Here is a 16,178-nt window from a genome sequence, read left to right as displayed (position 1 = left end):
CAGCATTGCCTGTGGTAATATTTCAGTTGTGAGCATAACTGCCATGAATATGTGTGTGTTTGTGATGCACCATTCAATGTGAATGGAATTTCACAGGTGTGGGCAGGGTTAGCCCCACCTTCCACACAACAGATAGCTTCAGCAGTGCATGGTCTGCATGCTATGTTGGAGAGGCAATCAAGCTGCAAATCTGAGCCATACCAGTCTCTGCAGTCCTGTTTCCTTGCACTTACAGGCTCAGAAGTTCTTTGCTACTCAGTAAGAATTAGAGTGCCTTTTAGGAAAGCCATGTTGCCGAATAGAGGCTAGTAGAAAGCTGCCAAAAGGCTTCATAAATGAGTTATTATTGAATTTAATCAGACTGCCTTTCCCATATCACCTTGCCCACTGCATTGGATATAGAGGAGGCCCTTCTCTATGTCCCGTCTTTGGGGAAGGATTGTTTGATTGGGATGAGAGTGAGGGCCTTCTCAGTCCACTCAAACTTTTCAACACATTAGAAGTCAGGGTGACACACACACACACACACACACACAAACAAACAAACACAAACATCACTTGTTAAAGTTAAAGTTGTTGAATACTTTTTTATATTTAAGGGCAGGCTTTGCCTTGATGAAGCAGTTTGCTTTATTGGTTCTGCCTTTTGCTATTGTATTGTATTCTACGGTATTTGTGTTTTGTCTTGGTGTTGTAGTTTTTATTGTGAAACTGTGAACTTGCTTGTTGTAAGCTGCATTGTATAAAAAAAATACAAATATTTGCAGCTCCAGTTATTAGGCAGCTCTGATCACGGAAGAGCTAAAACAGCAGTGTTTTTAGTTAAAGTCTCTTCCTAATACAGTTTAGTTAGACCAATCAATCAAATGTTTATTAAAGTCAACAAACCATTAAAGAAGCTATAAAAAATGAAATATGAAAAATATGAAATCTCATCCTCTTAGTAGCCAAGGTATTTCTCTCCCCCCCCCCAACATATTATGGCCATTAACCCAGGCTCTGAATTTGTTGCACAGAAAGCTGGCACAAAATTTTCCTGTAATAGACAATAAACTCATTATTAGACTTCTTTCCAGGACTTTTCTTCTAACTCAGTATTATAATGGCTTTCTAACTTTTTAGTTAGGCATAATAGGGAGAGTATTGTAAGCAGCCCTGATTCATTTGAAGGCCTAGTTAGGATATCAGCCTTCTAAATAAATAAAGTTAAAACTTTTAGAGGGCTATAGGGCTTCTCGGAAGGCTGTATTTCGTAGTGATATTCCAGGTAGTTAAACATATTGCAGAGCTCTATGTTAATAGGCTAAATGGCAGCCCACAGAACTGCGTGACTTTGTACTTTTCTTGAGGTTCACTGTTAACAGTGACGTTAAAAGTGAATTCATCACCATGGCAGGTGAGCTTGGTTAATAAATAGAACAGCCAGAATCCAAAGAGCTACTTTTGATGTGCCTCAGGAGTTAAGTGCACCCTGCGGGACTTGTTTTTACTTTTATTCTTTGAATGGCAGATTCCAATACCATTTTTTCAGAGCTTCAGAAATGGTTTGCTTTGCAGCATGGACATCTGTTATAATGCAAGTTCAAATCAGTCTTTTAAAGAAACCCAGCAACCAAAAATTCAGAACAAATTTGAGTGAGTCACTTACGCTTTGAAAAAATCAAATGGAGTTAATTAAATGCCTTTGCCTATATTTTGTCGTTTGAACTGTTTTCTTACATCTGTACTTGAGTTATTTAGAATCCAAATGAATATCGGTGACTTATTTACTAATAGTAAATGTGTTGTCCTGTTTACTCACTTTCTAATTTTGTCTTTCAGATTGTTACATGATATACAGCGCTACAGACAATTGAAAGCAGGGACAAGGCTCTGCCTATTAACCTGACTCTGTCATGGTAAGCGTACAAATTCAGTTAAGCTTAATCAGCACAAGGCAGGTTGAAGCATGAGAAAGTGGGGTGTGACCCTTGGATGTATACAGTAGGCTGTACTACACTTGGGGATTATATTTCATTCAAAGGACAGAGCTGTTTGAAATGAGCAAGGATTGGTACGGCTCGTTTCTGCCCTGTTGAGTACATAATAAATAGCTGCCAGGTTCCAACAAAGCACCAGAGTTAGGGATTCAAGTTACTTACAGTACTTACTAACTTTTTCTTTCTCTTCCTGGAGAAGGAAAGTGGCTTTGATGTCCCACCCTTGCAGGGTTTTAGGTGTCTAAATCACATCCTTCAGCACAGTTAAAACACAATTTTTGGCACCTTGTGCACCATAATTTAACTCTGTATTTAATATTCATGGGGCATAAATTCAATTTGTCATCACTTTGAAACTAATCTGGAGTTCCATGCACTTAGATTACATTTCTGGGCATCTGACCAGTCCAGGTGTCAAATACAAGGCTGATCTGCTTTCTCAAAATGGCATCTAAAATAAAGGAAAAAATAAAAAGAGTTGCATACTTTCATATGTTTATCATGAAGTGAAAAAGATGTATAAAATATATGTTTTGATACTGTTCCGAGTGAGTTTACAATTAGTTACAGTCGTAAGTTATTTAATTTTTTTTAAAAAAGAACCTCAAGTTTTCTGAAGTAGTTCTGAGATTTCTCAGTGAGTCAGTACCATTAGGCAGGGGAGGGAAGAAAGGGAAGTTTCTTTTGAGTTTTAGTCTATGGTTGTTTTAACTTTTTGTTTTAAAACATTGTTGTAAACTTTCCTTGTGATAATGTTATTGTTTTATGATTTTTGTAAGTAGCTTTCAGGTTTTTTTCTACAACCAAGTGGTGCATAAATTTTATTTTTAAAAAAATTGTTTATTGTTTATTTAAAATTTCAAGGCATTCCAGACCTGAGTGATACCTCTGCAGGCAGCAGGTAGAGGGAGGTGCTGCTCAATTCCTGTCATTTGAGTCAGTTGAGAAAGGGGAACTGGAGAGTAGGCCAGCACTATGAACATCCCTTTGCCCTGATCACCACATTTGTGTGGGCACCAAAAGGCAGCAAGCTAAAGTGTTGTGTGCTCCTGACAAAAAAGTGGCCAGTAGTGTAAGCATAAAAGGATGGTGACAAATTTAAAATTAGAGGCTTGTTATAGCAAAGCATTTCATTGGTGCATTGCAGTGATTCCCCGTGACCCACCCCATCCCCCCAAAAACTCAGTCAGTGAAAAGATTTAGTATGTATGGGTGTATAACTGTTGAAATAAACTGCATGATCTGTTTTTTTCAGGATGAAGAGACTCAACACAGCCTTGAATGCATCCAAGCTAATCAGATCTTCCCCAGGAAGCAGCTGATCCGTGAGGATGAGAATCTCCAGGTAGTCACCCGACTCTCCTTTGCCCTCGCAGCAATGACACATGGGCAGATCTGATGATGCTATTTCTAGCCAAGATCAGACACTTGATTTATCTTAACTCATGGGACTATTAATTCAAACCCTGTTGCTGCACTTGTGAGCTTGATTGCAAAAGTTATTTAACTGTGCGTTTCTTAATTGGACGTTTTCCTGCAAACCCATCTGTGCTGTCTGCAGCATGTCTCTGAATGCCATTTGCTGATGGGAGGGCGCCTGTGCTCATGTCCTGCTTGTGGGCTTCCCACAGGCATCTAGCTGACCATTGTGAGAAGCAGTCTGCTGGATTCAGTAGGCTTTTAGTCTGAGCTGTCAGGGCTCTTATGTCCTCACTAGGCTTAATCACTTACTTTCAAGGGACCTTCTCTTCCTTCCCTTCACCTTGTTAGAATTAATTCTTCAGCTATACAGTATATATGAAAACCTTGGAATTCTTTGTGTCACACTTTCCTTTCCTCTGTGTCAATTCTACAATTGTTTATAATACAGAAAAACTTCCTGCTTTCTGAAGTAGCTCCACAGGTTTTATTTCTGTCCGTTGCTTATATAGTCGTACCTTGGTTTTCGAACATAATGCATTCCGGAAGTCTGTTTGAATTCCGAAACGTTCGGAAACCAAGGCGCAGCTTCCGAATGGTTGCAGGAGCATCCTGCAGCCAATTGGAAACTGCGGAAGTTGCGCCAGACGTTCGGTTTCTGAGGCAAAGTTCGCAAACTGAACACCTACTTCTGGGTTTGTGACATTTGAATTCCAAGTTGTTGATTTCATTTGAATTCCAAGTTGCTTAGTTCCAATGAACTAAGCTGTTAGAAAACCAATAGAAATACGACTGTATTTCTATCCAACTTGATATTGAACTGAGGTGATGTTTCAGCTCTGTAACAGTCCCTTCTTCTACTGGAGCTAATTATTTGGGGTGAATCTCCTTTTGGTGTTTTAGATCATCTTTGATTCCCTGCTCAGTGTGGAAGGTGGAGACGACTTCTCTACACTTTCACAATGGGCATCTTGCTGAAACAACATGAAAGTGGAAGGCAGCCACTGCCCAAGGGGTCTTTGGTTGTGGCTGCCTGCCATATTAATGTTGTTTCAGCAAGAATCAACTTACTGTGGGAACATTCAGCTGCAACTGCTTCCATCAAAATATGCCCCTCTTAATGTTTTGTGACACAGCTTAAAGCCCTTGTTCTGTCAGGTGTTTACCCAAAGCTTTCTGTGGCTTTTAACAACTACATGCACGTCCTTGTCATATTCCGTCAAGATCCGTATGCTTTGCATTTGAGGTGTGAGTGAGTGAACTCCTTGAGAATCCACCATCAACTTGTTTACATAAAACTTATTTCCCTCCCCCTCCCCCTTTCAACAGGTCCCGTTCCCCGAACTTCATGGGGAGAGCACTGAATACGTAGGTCGAGCTGAAGATGCCATCATTGCACTTTCCAACTATAGACTTCACATCAAATTTAAGGAATCAATTGTGAATGTAAGTCTTCACGTCTGCCCTGGCTGTTCAAGGCTAGAGATCTTGCTGGTTATGTGGTTGGGAAATGCACAGCCACCCATTCTTTATATATTGGGGCTCTTATCATGTAACTCATAGATGTAAGTTAGGAAACAACAAGGATCCAGAATGAAGAATTATGTCCATCTCCCTGCTGCTGTTCTAGATAACTAACCTGCAATTCTTCTTTCCTCATCCTAGTTCAGGGTGGGGAACCTTTGGCCCTCCAGATGCTGCTGACTGCCTAGGATATTGGGAGTTGTAGCTCAACAACATCTGGACGGTCAAAGGTTCCCCACACATGTCCTAGCCCCGCTGCGTTAATTCTTCTTGGTTGCCTTATTAGTATCCTTGATTGAACACCTTTTTGGATTTGCTTCTTGGCAGCTGTAGCTCAGCTGAACAGCAGTAGGTCTTTGGCCCTTGCAAACTTTCCAATCCATTTGGTAGCAATGTATTGAGATTCCTGCTCTGGTTTTGGGGAACCGAGCTGTGAGCTTGCATAATATGGCTGCTGCCAAGGATCCTTTGAGACTAGTGGTGCCATGCGAATGTTTTCTCAGCCCCTAAGACCACATGTCAACAGGTAGTAGAATAGTAGTATTCAGTTTTCCACTGATGGGAGTATATAGGCCCACTTGTAGAGAGCATGGCTCATTGTCTGCGCCCAGCATTCCTTGGGTTGTGGTCCATGTGCTTCAGCTCAGAGACCTGGCAAAGTAAAATGCATGAGGTTGTTTGGAAATTGGAAGAGGCTGTCATGGAGCATAACAGTGCTCTTTGTATAGTAGCTGTTACATGCAATGAATCACGCTGTTGTTGAAATAACTTTCTCCATGTCACTCAGTGACCTGTTAGAAATATCTGGCTTTCTTAGGGGTGACAGGGAAATCTATATAATTTCTGACCCTGTTGAAGAGCACCTAGCTCAAAACTTGTTAGGCACTCAGTTCCCTAATTAAGAACAAAAAACAAAAACCAGCAGTGACTTCTGGTGCTGCACACAAAGAGCCTCATTCAAGTGAGAATTTATTGTTCTACTGCTTAAAATAGATTCCATGGGACAGAGTTCCTTGGTGCCCCCTTGCTGTGTGCTAAAGTGGATAGGCAGTCTGAATTTGTTTTTGCAATTTTAAAATAAATAAATGATTAGAACTAGAAGTTCTTGTGTGTAATTTTTGTGTTGTGTTGTGTGTGTGTATAAAAGTTAAAACAGTTTCTTGGTCGCAGCTGTGGTCCTCACCTGACAACCCAAGTAATGTTCATTCTGCTTCGTAGCTTATCACCAGCTGCGAATCATGTGGAATTATGCGAGTCATGTTGGTGAGATGAAGTAGAATTAAAACACATATTGCTCTTCTGTAATGAAATCTGGGTGTGTATGCTAATCCTAATAGATGAGTGGAAAAAAAATTGATACATCGCCACGTGCGAATGTGATAAGGTGACGCCGGAGTCGCTCCAGCACATTATGTTCACCTGCCCCCTGTTCAAGGTGCCACGGGCAAATTTGTTGGGATCAATCATACAGAAACTAGAGGGTACCCCTCCAAAATTCCATCTTGCCCAAATCTTGCAGGATAAGGATCCCCACACGACCCTGAAAGTGGCTAGGTTCCTGGTCGCTGTCCTCTCCCAAAAGCGACGCCAAGGAGCGCTACAAGCTAATTAAGGCGTAGCTTGCCTTTCCATCTTATAGTATTTTATTGTTAGAGCGGTGTTTTAGCGACTGTTTTTCTTTTCTTTTTTTCTTTTCCCCTACGGCACAAGCTGTCACTTATGTGTTGTTTTTACCTGTATGGGCCTATGGCCGTAATAAATATTATCTATGATACATTGCATTGAGAAGCTACTGACTTCCCATCTAGAGCATAACATGGTAGTTTAGAAGTATCTGCTTCAGTGTCACCGGGCAAGTAATACTGCTGTAATTCTAAGTATTCTGAGATGCTATTAATTTCCATACTTTTAGTGTGTTTATCTGATCATAGGGAAATGTTTATTAATATAATCATTCTGGTTAAAATTTACACTGCAGTTTAATACACTGATTGGATTATTGAGTCCTGACAAAACTGCTGGCACTTAATGTTGTAATACTAGTTGAAGTTATCCCCATGTGACATCCTGAATTTTGTTTCTGTGCCTCTTGGCCAGGCAAAAATTAGTGCTCCTGAAGTCACTTGATATTGCACATTGGCAGTAGTAACCTTGGCCCCCAGCATTCATGTTTGGTATGCAAGTTAGCTGACTAATAGAAAGGGAAACTCAGCTGAGAATATCCAAAGCCTGCCTTTTGGTTTCATTCTAATTTTGTCCTTTGTTTACAATTCAATAGAGAGTCTGTAAACTTGCCGCTTGTGAGCTCTCAGTAAGTAAAACGGTGTTGCTGTGTAACATTTTACTGCTGCACCTTTGCTTGGAAAAGAATAAACTTGTGTGGCCAGTGCTCACCTTGCAACACAGGCAGTGGCTGTAATGCATGATGCATTTTGACTGACTGGATAAATTCATGGATCGCATAGCAATAGGAACTTGATGTCCCCTTTTGAAAAAGCAAACAAAAGGCTCAGTAAACGAAGCAATAAGCTGATGGAATGGTGGCTTTCAAAAGTGTTGACTTATTCATCCATGGGATTGTTTGCAAATTCAGCAGTGTTACACACTTTGCACATCAAAACTGAATGCCCAGGTTTATTTCTTGGTTGGCTCCATTTAAGGAAAGTGTTTAAATTGTGGCATTTGGTAAAGCTATGGGAACAGCAGCAGCAGCAAAAGAATTATAATTTGGTTCAAATGTCATAGATTTGAATTGGGACTTCTTGTAAGTTTGTAGTAGGTGCAGTGCACTAAAATTTAAAGGGTCAAACAAGGGAAGTTTAATGACACAGTGAAACTTGTTTCCTGTTCGGTTCAGTTAATATTTAGGATTTTTGCCCCTCTACTCGTGGGCAATAATTTAGTTTCACCAAATGTAGCTCTCTTCATCTGCAATCCATAACAAATTCAGACACATAGCAGGAATATTAACATTTGTTGGAAATCATTTTTTTTAATTAAAGGTAATAAACATGCTTAGAGATTTCCCACTGTAAAATGACACTGGTGGGTTTGGATAGCTTTGCATGCTCACTGAAAACAGGCAGAATGTTTTGTTCATTGTTTTACTGATTCTGCCTTATTAGTGCACTGCTGCCTGACCAAGCATTTTGTGTTTTGGAGGATGAACTAACTGCACGGATTTGTGGTGTTCTAAAGCATGACTATTGAAGACAAGAAGAATCTGGCCGCTGGATCAGATCAAAAGCCCACCTAGTCCAGCATCCTGTTTTCTGCAGTGGCCAACCACATGGCCACACAAACAAGACATGAGCGCTGTAGCCCCTTTCCCCACTATTGTTTCCAGCAGTTGGTATTCACTGCATGCAGCCTCTAACCCTGGAGGTAGTTCCTAGCTGTTGGCATTCTCCTTCCTGAACTTGCCTGGTAGAAAGGCAAATGGAATTCACAGGTGAAGGTGAGGCAGAATGCTTGGCAATATGAGATGAAGGAAAGTTATATTCCAATAGTTCCCCGCCCCCCAGAAGCAAATGCTCCACTTTTCATTGAGAATACTGTGGAAGGCTGTATTTAATAAAGGAGGGTTGTTTAGAGCGAAAGAGAGAAGGGGAACAGATGGAGGCAGGGAACAGGGCGGGAGAAAAAATAAGGAGGGCAGTAGGAAACATCTATTTGAACTAATAAGTGATAAAGAGGAGGTTTTAATATGATAATCTTGGTAAGGAAGTTTCAGCTCCGCAACTGTGATCTTGGAAAGGTTCAAGGAAAGGGTACACAGGGAGAGGCTGATGCACAGCACAAATTCTTGAAGCAGCCCAGGTTCCAGAGTAGGACAAAGATGTGAGGAAAGTCTTTGACTTGATGGAGAGCTTGGGTTCGTTTGGTCACAAGGTTTCTGAGCAGAAATTTTCAAGTCCCCTCTTACTATTTTATTTTATTTTATTTTTGGTCCCCTAGCATGAAACCTAGGTCTATTGTCCATTGCCACCCTCTTTATGGCTGTAGCAGTATTGACGCCAGCCTAGTTCCATCTCAAGCCAACAGCTCAGGATGTGGGAATATTTGTTTGTTTGTTTCCTTACTGCTGTATCATAAAAATGTATCACAGTGGTTTGCAACAATATAAAAACATAAAACCAACCAATAAAATCATAAGCAGTTAAAAACAAAAGCAGAAAGAAATTAAAAGCAAACATCAGTAGGCCATTATGGAGGACGTACTCTTAATTGCCTCCATAGGCCTGGCAGAATAGAAGAATTTTCAGCAGGTGTTTAAAAGTTGGCACAGAAGGTGCCCGTTTATGGTGCCTGCCCCCCAGCAACACTGCCCTGCTCTGTCTTTGCACAGATAATGCATTCCAGGGACCCTGGAGCCATGGTGACTAGTGCCCATAGGGGCTTCCAAGGTGGAAGTCAGGGAGACCAACATTAGGTGGAGCCAGCAAATTTTAGTTTTGCCTCTTCCCTGCTGGGTTCTGCAGTGCCAACTTCAACCAAGGAGGAGGAAGTAGCCAGCTGGAACCAGCCCCAGTAGGAAGGCAAAGCAGATGGGGGCTGGCTGAAGTAGAGTGAGATTGGTGGTCCAGTGCCCTGTTTGGCTTAATGGACCAGCCTCCACTGGCCTTGAGGCAATGCTGTTGCTTGGTCTCTCTGGCTGCCCCCATTGCACATGGACCTTCTCCTGTTCAACGGGTGTGCACCTTCTGCCCAATCAGAAGTTCACGGCTGCCAAGAGACAGAAGTGATAAACTTGCTTAACAGCTCATATAATGGACATAATTATGGTGAGTTGGTCCATATATTATAGTGATTGCTAGTGGGGTGTAGTTGAGAATACACCATAGTTTCTGTCGGGTTTCTGTCGGCAGAAGCCGTATCAAGACAGATTGACCCATTTCTACATATTGATATAGGTGTGGTGTTTTATTTATCAGTTGTGAGCTAAAGGCTGGTGTTTACTCTAAAAGGAAGCAGTGCTGAATTTGGGGATAGTGTTGAAGTGGAGGCACGGGAGAATCCAGTATCAGAATTTTGAAGGGCAGATTTTCCCCTTATCCCAACATTTGCTCTATAGAGAATTCGCCCTCCCTCCTGCCCCAAGGAGTGAATGAAGGTTAAACAGGAGTAGAAGAAGGTAAAACAGGAGTGTGGTTGTTTCTTAGGTTTGGAGATGAGAAAGGTGCACTGCACAAGAAGTATTGCATGACCAAACCATATAAGCTGGAGAACTGTCTCTAATGTTTGAGAGAAACGTAGTTCTCTTTTCCTGTAGAATTGTTGCTGCTTTAAACATGGAACTTGAGTGATCGCCTTAAAATGTGCTTTATAAGTACCATAAACATAAAGCACTTTTTAAGGAAGGCAAGTGTATATCTCTTACATTTGTGTAACATTTCTTGCATCTGGTGAAGTGTAACCCAGTCCATGAAAACTTAAATGCTATAATAAATGTGTTCGCCTTTAAGATGCCACAAAATAGGAGTCTGTTTATGCTGTGTCATAATTACACATGTTCCTTTTCCATGACTCAACTGTACCTGTTCATACGGGAAGAAAATGAGGGACAATAGTCTAATAAATCATTATATTAAATGCTGTGAAACTGTGTCAGCCTTTTTTAAGCAAGGTCATTTAATCTTTTTAATCACAGGTTCCATTGCAGCTTATAGAGAGTGTTGAATGCCGGGATATATTTCAGCTTCACTTGACTTGTAAGGACTGCAAAGTTATCAGGTATGTGTGTATATATACATATAAATTATCCTGATGGTTGTACATGTTACACTATTACAAGGAAGCATGGCCTGCTAAAGATTGGTATCAGTACCCTGTTTAATAATTATTACTTGGTCTCATGACTGGGCAACGTTTTCCCCCTTGTCTTGTATTGTATCAATAGAACATTGACAATCCACTGTAGCAGTTTAACTTTTCAGTTGAAGGCATGCATTTGCAGGAGTATAACAAATTATCCATCTCCATCAATTGTGGGTGCCTCAGATTAACTGAAACAGCTTATTTCATTGTGTGTTCATTTTCACGTTATTGTTATTGTTGTTGTTATTATTTATTTATTACATTTGTGTACCACACCTCGTCCAAAGATCACAGGGCGATTCACAACATAAAAACACAAAATAAGAAAATACGTAATAAAAAACAAAAACCAATAACCCCACCATCATGAACTTTAAAAAGGCCATTGGATGTTTAATCAGGCAAAGGCTTAGTTATAGATAAATGATTTTGCCTGGCACTTAATGAAGGCACCAGGCGAGCCTCCCTGGAGGGGAGCAGGCCACAGATGGGAAGCCACTGTAGAAAAGGCCTGTTCTCATTTATCATTTGCATGATTTTGCTTCTTGCTGCCAGAGGTGGTGATGGCCTTTCTTCAAATTAAAAAAAAAAGTATTTAGATAGCTTTGGCTATGGTCTGAAGGTTTATGCAAAGAACCCTAGATTAAAAATGGATGATCTTGAGGTAATGATATTAACTTTGCATTCTTGCTTTGAAGCTAAACTTTCATTGGATTCTGTGGCTTGGATCTCTCTGGGTGAGAATTAATAGATTTTTATCCGGCTTAATTTTTTTTATTATTTTTTTTACAGATGTCAGTTCTCTACTTTTGAGCAGTGTCAAGAGTGGCTTAAACGGCTGAACAATGCCATCCGCCCTCCTTCAAAGATAGAGGATCTCTTCTCATTTGCTTACCACGCCTGGTGTATGGAGGTGTATGCTAGTGAAAAAGAACAGCATGGTGATTTGTGTCGACCAGGTATGATGCAACATTCTTTGTGTAGCTGTAGAGATAAAGGAGCTTGTTCCAGTTGATTGAGGTGCTGGTGGATTTTTGCCTCTGAAAAGTTTCAAGGTTAAGGGAGTGAAGGGTTTAATGGATAGGTTTTAAAGCTGCCACTATTCAGTTGCCTTTTTTTGTTGTTGTTCATTGTTTGTGGATGCTTTCTCCAACATACAGCTTTCCTGCTATTTTTAATATTATCTATGGACTTCTTCATAGGCAGTTCAAGCCAATTGCATATTACATAAGCAGCATTAGGATGCCATGTCAATCAGTCTTGACTATGGGATGCCACAATGGGATGCCACAAAGCCAAATCAAAGCAAGGACAATGACTTTGGCCTTCTTTCATAATGGGTGAATATTCTGGCCTCATTTTGCAGACCCTCTGGACCAACAAGCTGAAATGGAGAGAAGGCTTTTTGTGGTAATAAAGTGCTTCCTCCTCTCTTTTGACATAGGCCTATAACGTATGCATGTGCAGAAACAAAAATGTATTATTACACTTTATGCCGTTACTATAGAAGGTCATCAGGTTGGGTTATGGCTCCACCTTCTTATAGTAATGGAGAACTGCCTTTCAGGTGAGAGCCAACAGTTCTTTCTGCTAATGCCATCTTCATAATAGAAACAGCCAGTTACGATGCAAATGATGTTTCACTTATTCTTGCTCTTCCAAATTCACATTGATATATGCAGTTCTCTGCAGAGCAGAATTCTTGAATTCAAACTCTTACTCAGTTGAGAGTTGACCAGAATTATACAGTGGTATGAAGGTGCTGCTGAGAAGAGCTGTCAGTATTGCAATTTTCTGGCATAGATCAAGAGAGCTTTGCTCCTGCATAACGATCAGTGAAAACTTTGGACCTGATCCACAGTCAGAGGGGTTTTACCATATTCAGGGAAGCTTACTTAACCCCTCCCAAACAGAAAGGGGACTTAGCTCTAACTGCAAGTCATCCTTAGACCATAGAATTGAAGTGAAGCACACACTTGGCCCCATCCATTGGTCAGGGGAAAGTTGGTATGTGTGTCATCTCATGACCCTGAGATTAAGAGTCTCATGCTCTTCCAACTGAGCTACTAGTGCAGGATATTTGCAGCTATTAAAGAACCAGCTTTTCCCCCAGCGAATGTTTACAAATTGTCTTTTGCTTGTGTGTAGCATCATGTGTTCCTCAAACAGACCAGCCTAATTGTACAACGTGATAATAAAATTTGTCTGAGCGCTTTTTTTACAAAGGGAAGAAGTGCATTGAAACTAGAATAGGGCAGGCAAATACCAACCAGTCTTTAAGGGGCCTTAGCTTAACTGGTCTTCAGCTAATAATCAGGAAACAACTGATTATTAACCTATCACTGTGTGCAGAGCCAATTAAAATAACATGATACCGCTAAAGATGGTTACTAAATTTAGATTTTCATGGTTGGCATAAGCAAAGCAGATTTTCTACTGTTATAATTTCTTGACGCGGGTGGCGCTGTGTGTTAAACCACAGAGCCTAGGACTTGCCGATCAGATGGTGGGCGGTTCGAATCCCCACAACGGGGTGAGCTCCCATTGCTCGGTCCCTGCTCCTGCCAACCTAGCAGTTCGAAAGCACGTCAAAGTGCAAGTAGATAAATACCGTATTTTTCGCTCCATTGGACGCACCCAACCATAGGGCGCATCTAGTTTTTAGAGGAGGAAAACAAGGAAAAAATATTCTGAATCAAATGTTGTATAAACTACTGTATTTAATAAACAACTGGTATATCAGAATCACATTACAGCCATGTAAAGTGAACAGCAGTCAACAGTGGCATTAAGAACCATCATCACTGTCATTAACAAATGAAGAGAGACTTTAAGGTTTGAGTACTCTTCTAGTCTTCTGTGAACCCCAAGAACTCATCACTGCTAAAGTCAGAATTTATGAAGCTCAGTTGCTCACAGTCACTGACATCACTTTCTTCGCTATCTTCATGTAAAATACCATTTTCGTATCCATCCAAAGCATTGCTAATGCCACATTTTTTCCTCTCAATCCTCTTCCTCCCCTCTCTCAGCGAACAGCCTGCCAGCTGCTCGCAAACATTCCCTTTACTTGAATTACAGTCAAGAAACAGCCAAGCAGAGCTTCTCAGCGGCAGGCTTGGGAGGCTTTCCTTTTCCCCACTTTTTTCTCCCCCCCCCCCAAGAAGAACAGTCCCCTTTTCCAGCCTCCTCCTCTCCATCCCTTTCACCTAAACTCCTCAGGTGACGTCTACAATTTCTCCCCTTCACTGCTCCCTCTCCTTTGCCCTCTACCATGACTCTCCACTCACGGCAACCTATGGTACCTCATCTCCCTTCACCCAGCTTCTTGGTCCCCCTTCTCTCCATCCTCTTCCTCCCCTCTCTCAGTGAACAGCCTGCCCGCTGCTCCAAACCTTGAGGGGAAGGGCAGGCTGCTGGCAGAGCAGCACCCCCCGCCCCCATTCAGCAGCCCAGGAGTGCGGGGCATGGGCGCACAGCCCTCCCCTTGCTCCAAAGCTTCCCGGGGCTGCAGGGGGAAGCCGAGGCTGCCGGCAGGGGAGCGCGGCTCCACCACCACTACCAAAGACCAGTCCAAGAGTGTGCCGCACTCCGGCAATTTGGCTCCAGGGACCACACATTCGCTTCATAGGACGCACAGACATTTCCCTTTACTTTTTAAGAGTAAAAAAGTGCGTCCAATGGTGCGAAAAATACGGTAGGTACCGCTACAGCGGGAAGGTAAACGGCGTTTCCGTGCGCTGCTCTGGTTCGCCAGAAGCGGCTTAGTCATGCTGACCACATGACCTGGAAGCTGTATGCCAGCTGGCCAATAAAGCCAGATGAGCGCCGCAACCCCAGAGTCGGCCACGACTGGACCTAATGGTTAGGGATCCCTTTACCTTTACCTAATTTCTTGACAAAATCACTGGGGCCATCTCATATTAAGTTCTTTTCATTCTACTATTGTCTTCTTTTGTTGTAGGAGAACATGTAAGTTCGAGATTTAAAAATGAGGTTGAACGGATGGGTTTTGATATGAACAATGCCTGGAGGATCTCCAACATCAACGAGAAGTACAAGTAAGTTCTGTGGATGTTTGCAGACAGCTGGCAGCAGCCTAACTTTTATTGAAGTAGGCATTTTGGAGCAGAGCATATCACAGCCCTTGCTATGGTTGGATGCACTTGTAGATCCTGGTACTGCTGATGGTTTGGAACTGAGCGGGTGGGGTTTCTTAGTAGCCTTAAAGCTCTGAAAAGCAAAGTGATAGAGCACCCCACGTAGCTGCCATTTTGTAGTTCTGTTTCTCAACATCCATGAAACAGGCCTGCAGTGGTGTATGCAGACACTGCTATCTGTCATCTAGCCTCAGAGGGCTGCTAAAACGAATAGTGCAAGCTACTTAAACACTTTGGGTCTCCTGTCCAGTTGCTTCCTGGCCTTAAAAGACCCAGGAGCATCCGAGAATAAACAAGCAGCAAGGTTGGGTCATGTAATATAAGGCTGTGTCTGGCAACTTGGAAACCATAGTTGCTCTCCCTAGGCGAGTGCTAAATTATAAGATTGCTCTGTTCTTGAGAAAGTAGTGCTCACAAAGGACTGTGGAATAAGGGAAGACAAGGAAAGAATACTTTGCACCTTGAGCTTCTATGTTGGAAGGGTGCTAACAGCTTGTCATGGAAGGAAACCAATGCTGTGACTATACATGCATGGCTTTAAAAAAATGTCCTCCTTTTTCCACACAGGCTCTGTAGCAGCTACCCTCAAGAACTCATAGTTCCTGTTTGGATCACAGACAAAGAGCTGGAAAGTGTGGCAGGATTCCGATCTTGGAAACGCATCCCTGCTGTGGTTTATAGGTGAGGCCTGCACTGAAGCACCTACTAAATTGAATGTAAAGTGGTGTGTGCTTTTTAATCACCTTGCCAGATGCTTAATCAGCAGCTTGGCAACTATGCTGAACTACAAAACTGGCACCATTGATCCTTCACTTGCCTTTCTTTGGGCTGTGGAGCATTGACCCCAGATGCTCAGCTGTAAGCTAAGCTGGCTGGGACTTGTTCCTTGAGCCCACAAGCCCTTCAAGATGTGTAGGAATGATTGGATAAATGGTGGTTGTCTCTGTAGTCCAACAGTTGTGAAATGGTCTCCCCAGGGAAGCCCATCTGTTTCTCTGATTATGACCTTTTTGGCATCAGGTGCAAAATATTCTACCTTTTAATTTTACTCTTATGTTTTGGTGTATTTAAACCTGGGCACATTGCTTTCCTTTTAATGATTTTGAGGCCGGTTTTTATAATAATTATCTTGCTGGTCTGTTTTCAGTTGTGTTTTTTTGGTCCTGATTTTGCACTGAATTCTGAGTTTTTATGTCATTTGTTTTGAGAAATGCTTTATTGACTGGATTTTATTTGATTTATTCGTAAACTGCCCAGGGGACTTTGTTTGACGAGCAGT

At 41.8% G+C, this 16,178-nt stretch overlaps 1 protein-coding gene across 17 annotated transcripts in view; it reads left to right on the top strand.

Annotated features, from left to right (window-relative positions):
* MTMR3 (myotubularin related protein 3) overlaps positions 1 to 16,178 on the top strand; it is a 79,455-nt gene that overhangs the window by 18,263 nt on the left and 45,014 nt on the right. For 13 of the 17 annotated variants that reach the window (XM_082203039.1, XM_082203048.1, XM_082203035.1 and 10 more), the window contains 8 exons: positions 1,822 to 1,898; positions 3,235 to 3,324; positions 4,728 to 4,844; positions 7,201 to 7,233; positions 10,573 to 10,655; positions 11,532 to 11,698; positions 14,704 to 14,800; positions 15,467 to 15,580. In XM_082203039.1, coding sequence (XP_082059165.1) covers positions 1,896 to 1,898; positions 3,235 to 3,324; positions 4,728 to 4,844; positions 7,201 to 7,233; positions 10,573 to 10,655; positions 11,532 to 11,698; positions 14,704 to 14,800; positions 15,467 to 15,580 — 704 coding nt within the window. In that variant the 5' untranslated portion in view covers positions 1,822 to 1,895. The remainder of the gene's footprint in view (positions 1 to 1,821; positions 1,899 to 3,234; positions 3,325 to 4,727; positions 4,845 to 7,200; positions 7,234 to 10,572; positions 10,656 to 11,531; positions 11,699 to 14,703; positions 14,801 to 15,466; positions 15,581 to 16,178) is intronic. The other 4 variants (XM_082203045.1, XM_082203047.1, XM_082203041.1 and 1 more) reach the window with 1 other exon arrangement.

Source organism: Podarcis vaucheri (genome assembly GCF_965113315.1).
Source record: "Podarcis vaucheri genome assembly, chromosome: 16".
In the NCBI taxonomy this organism is placed as follows: Eukaryota; Metazoa; Chordata; class Lepidosauria; order Squamata; family Lacertidae; genus Podarcis; species Podarcis vaucheri.
Note: the sequence above shows the minus strand (reverse complement) of the source record. Positions and strands in the feature narration are given on the sequence as shown.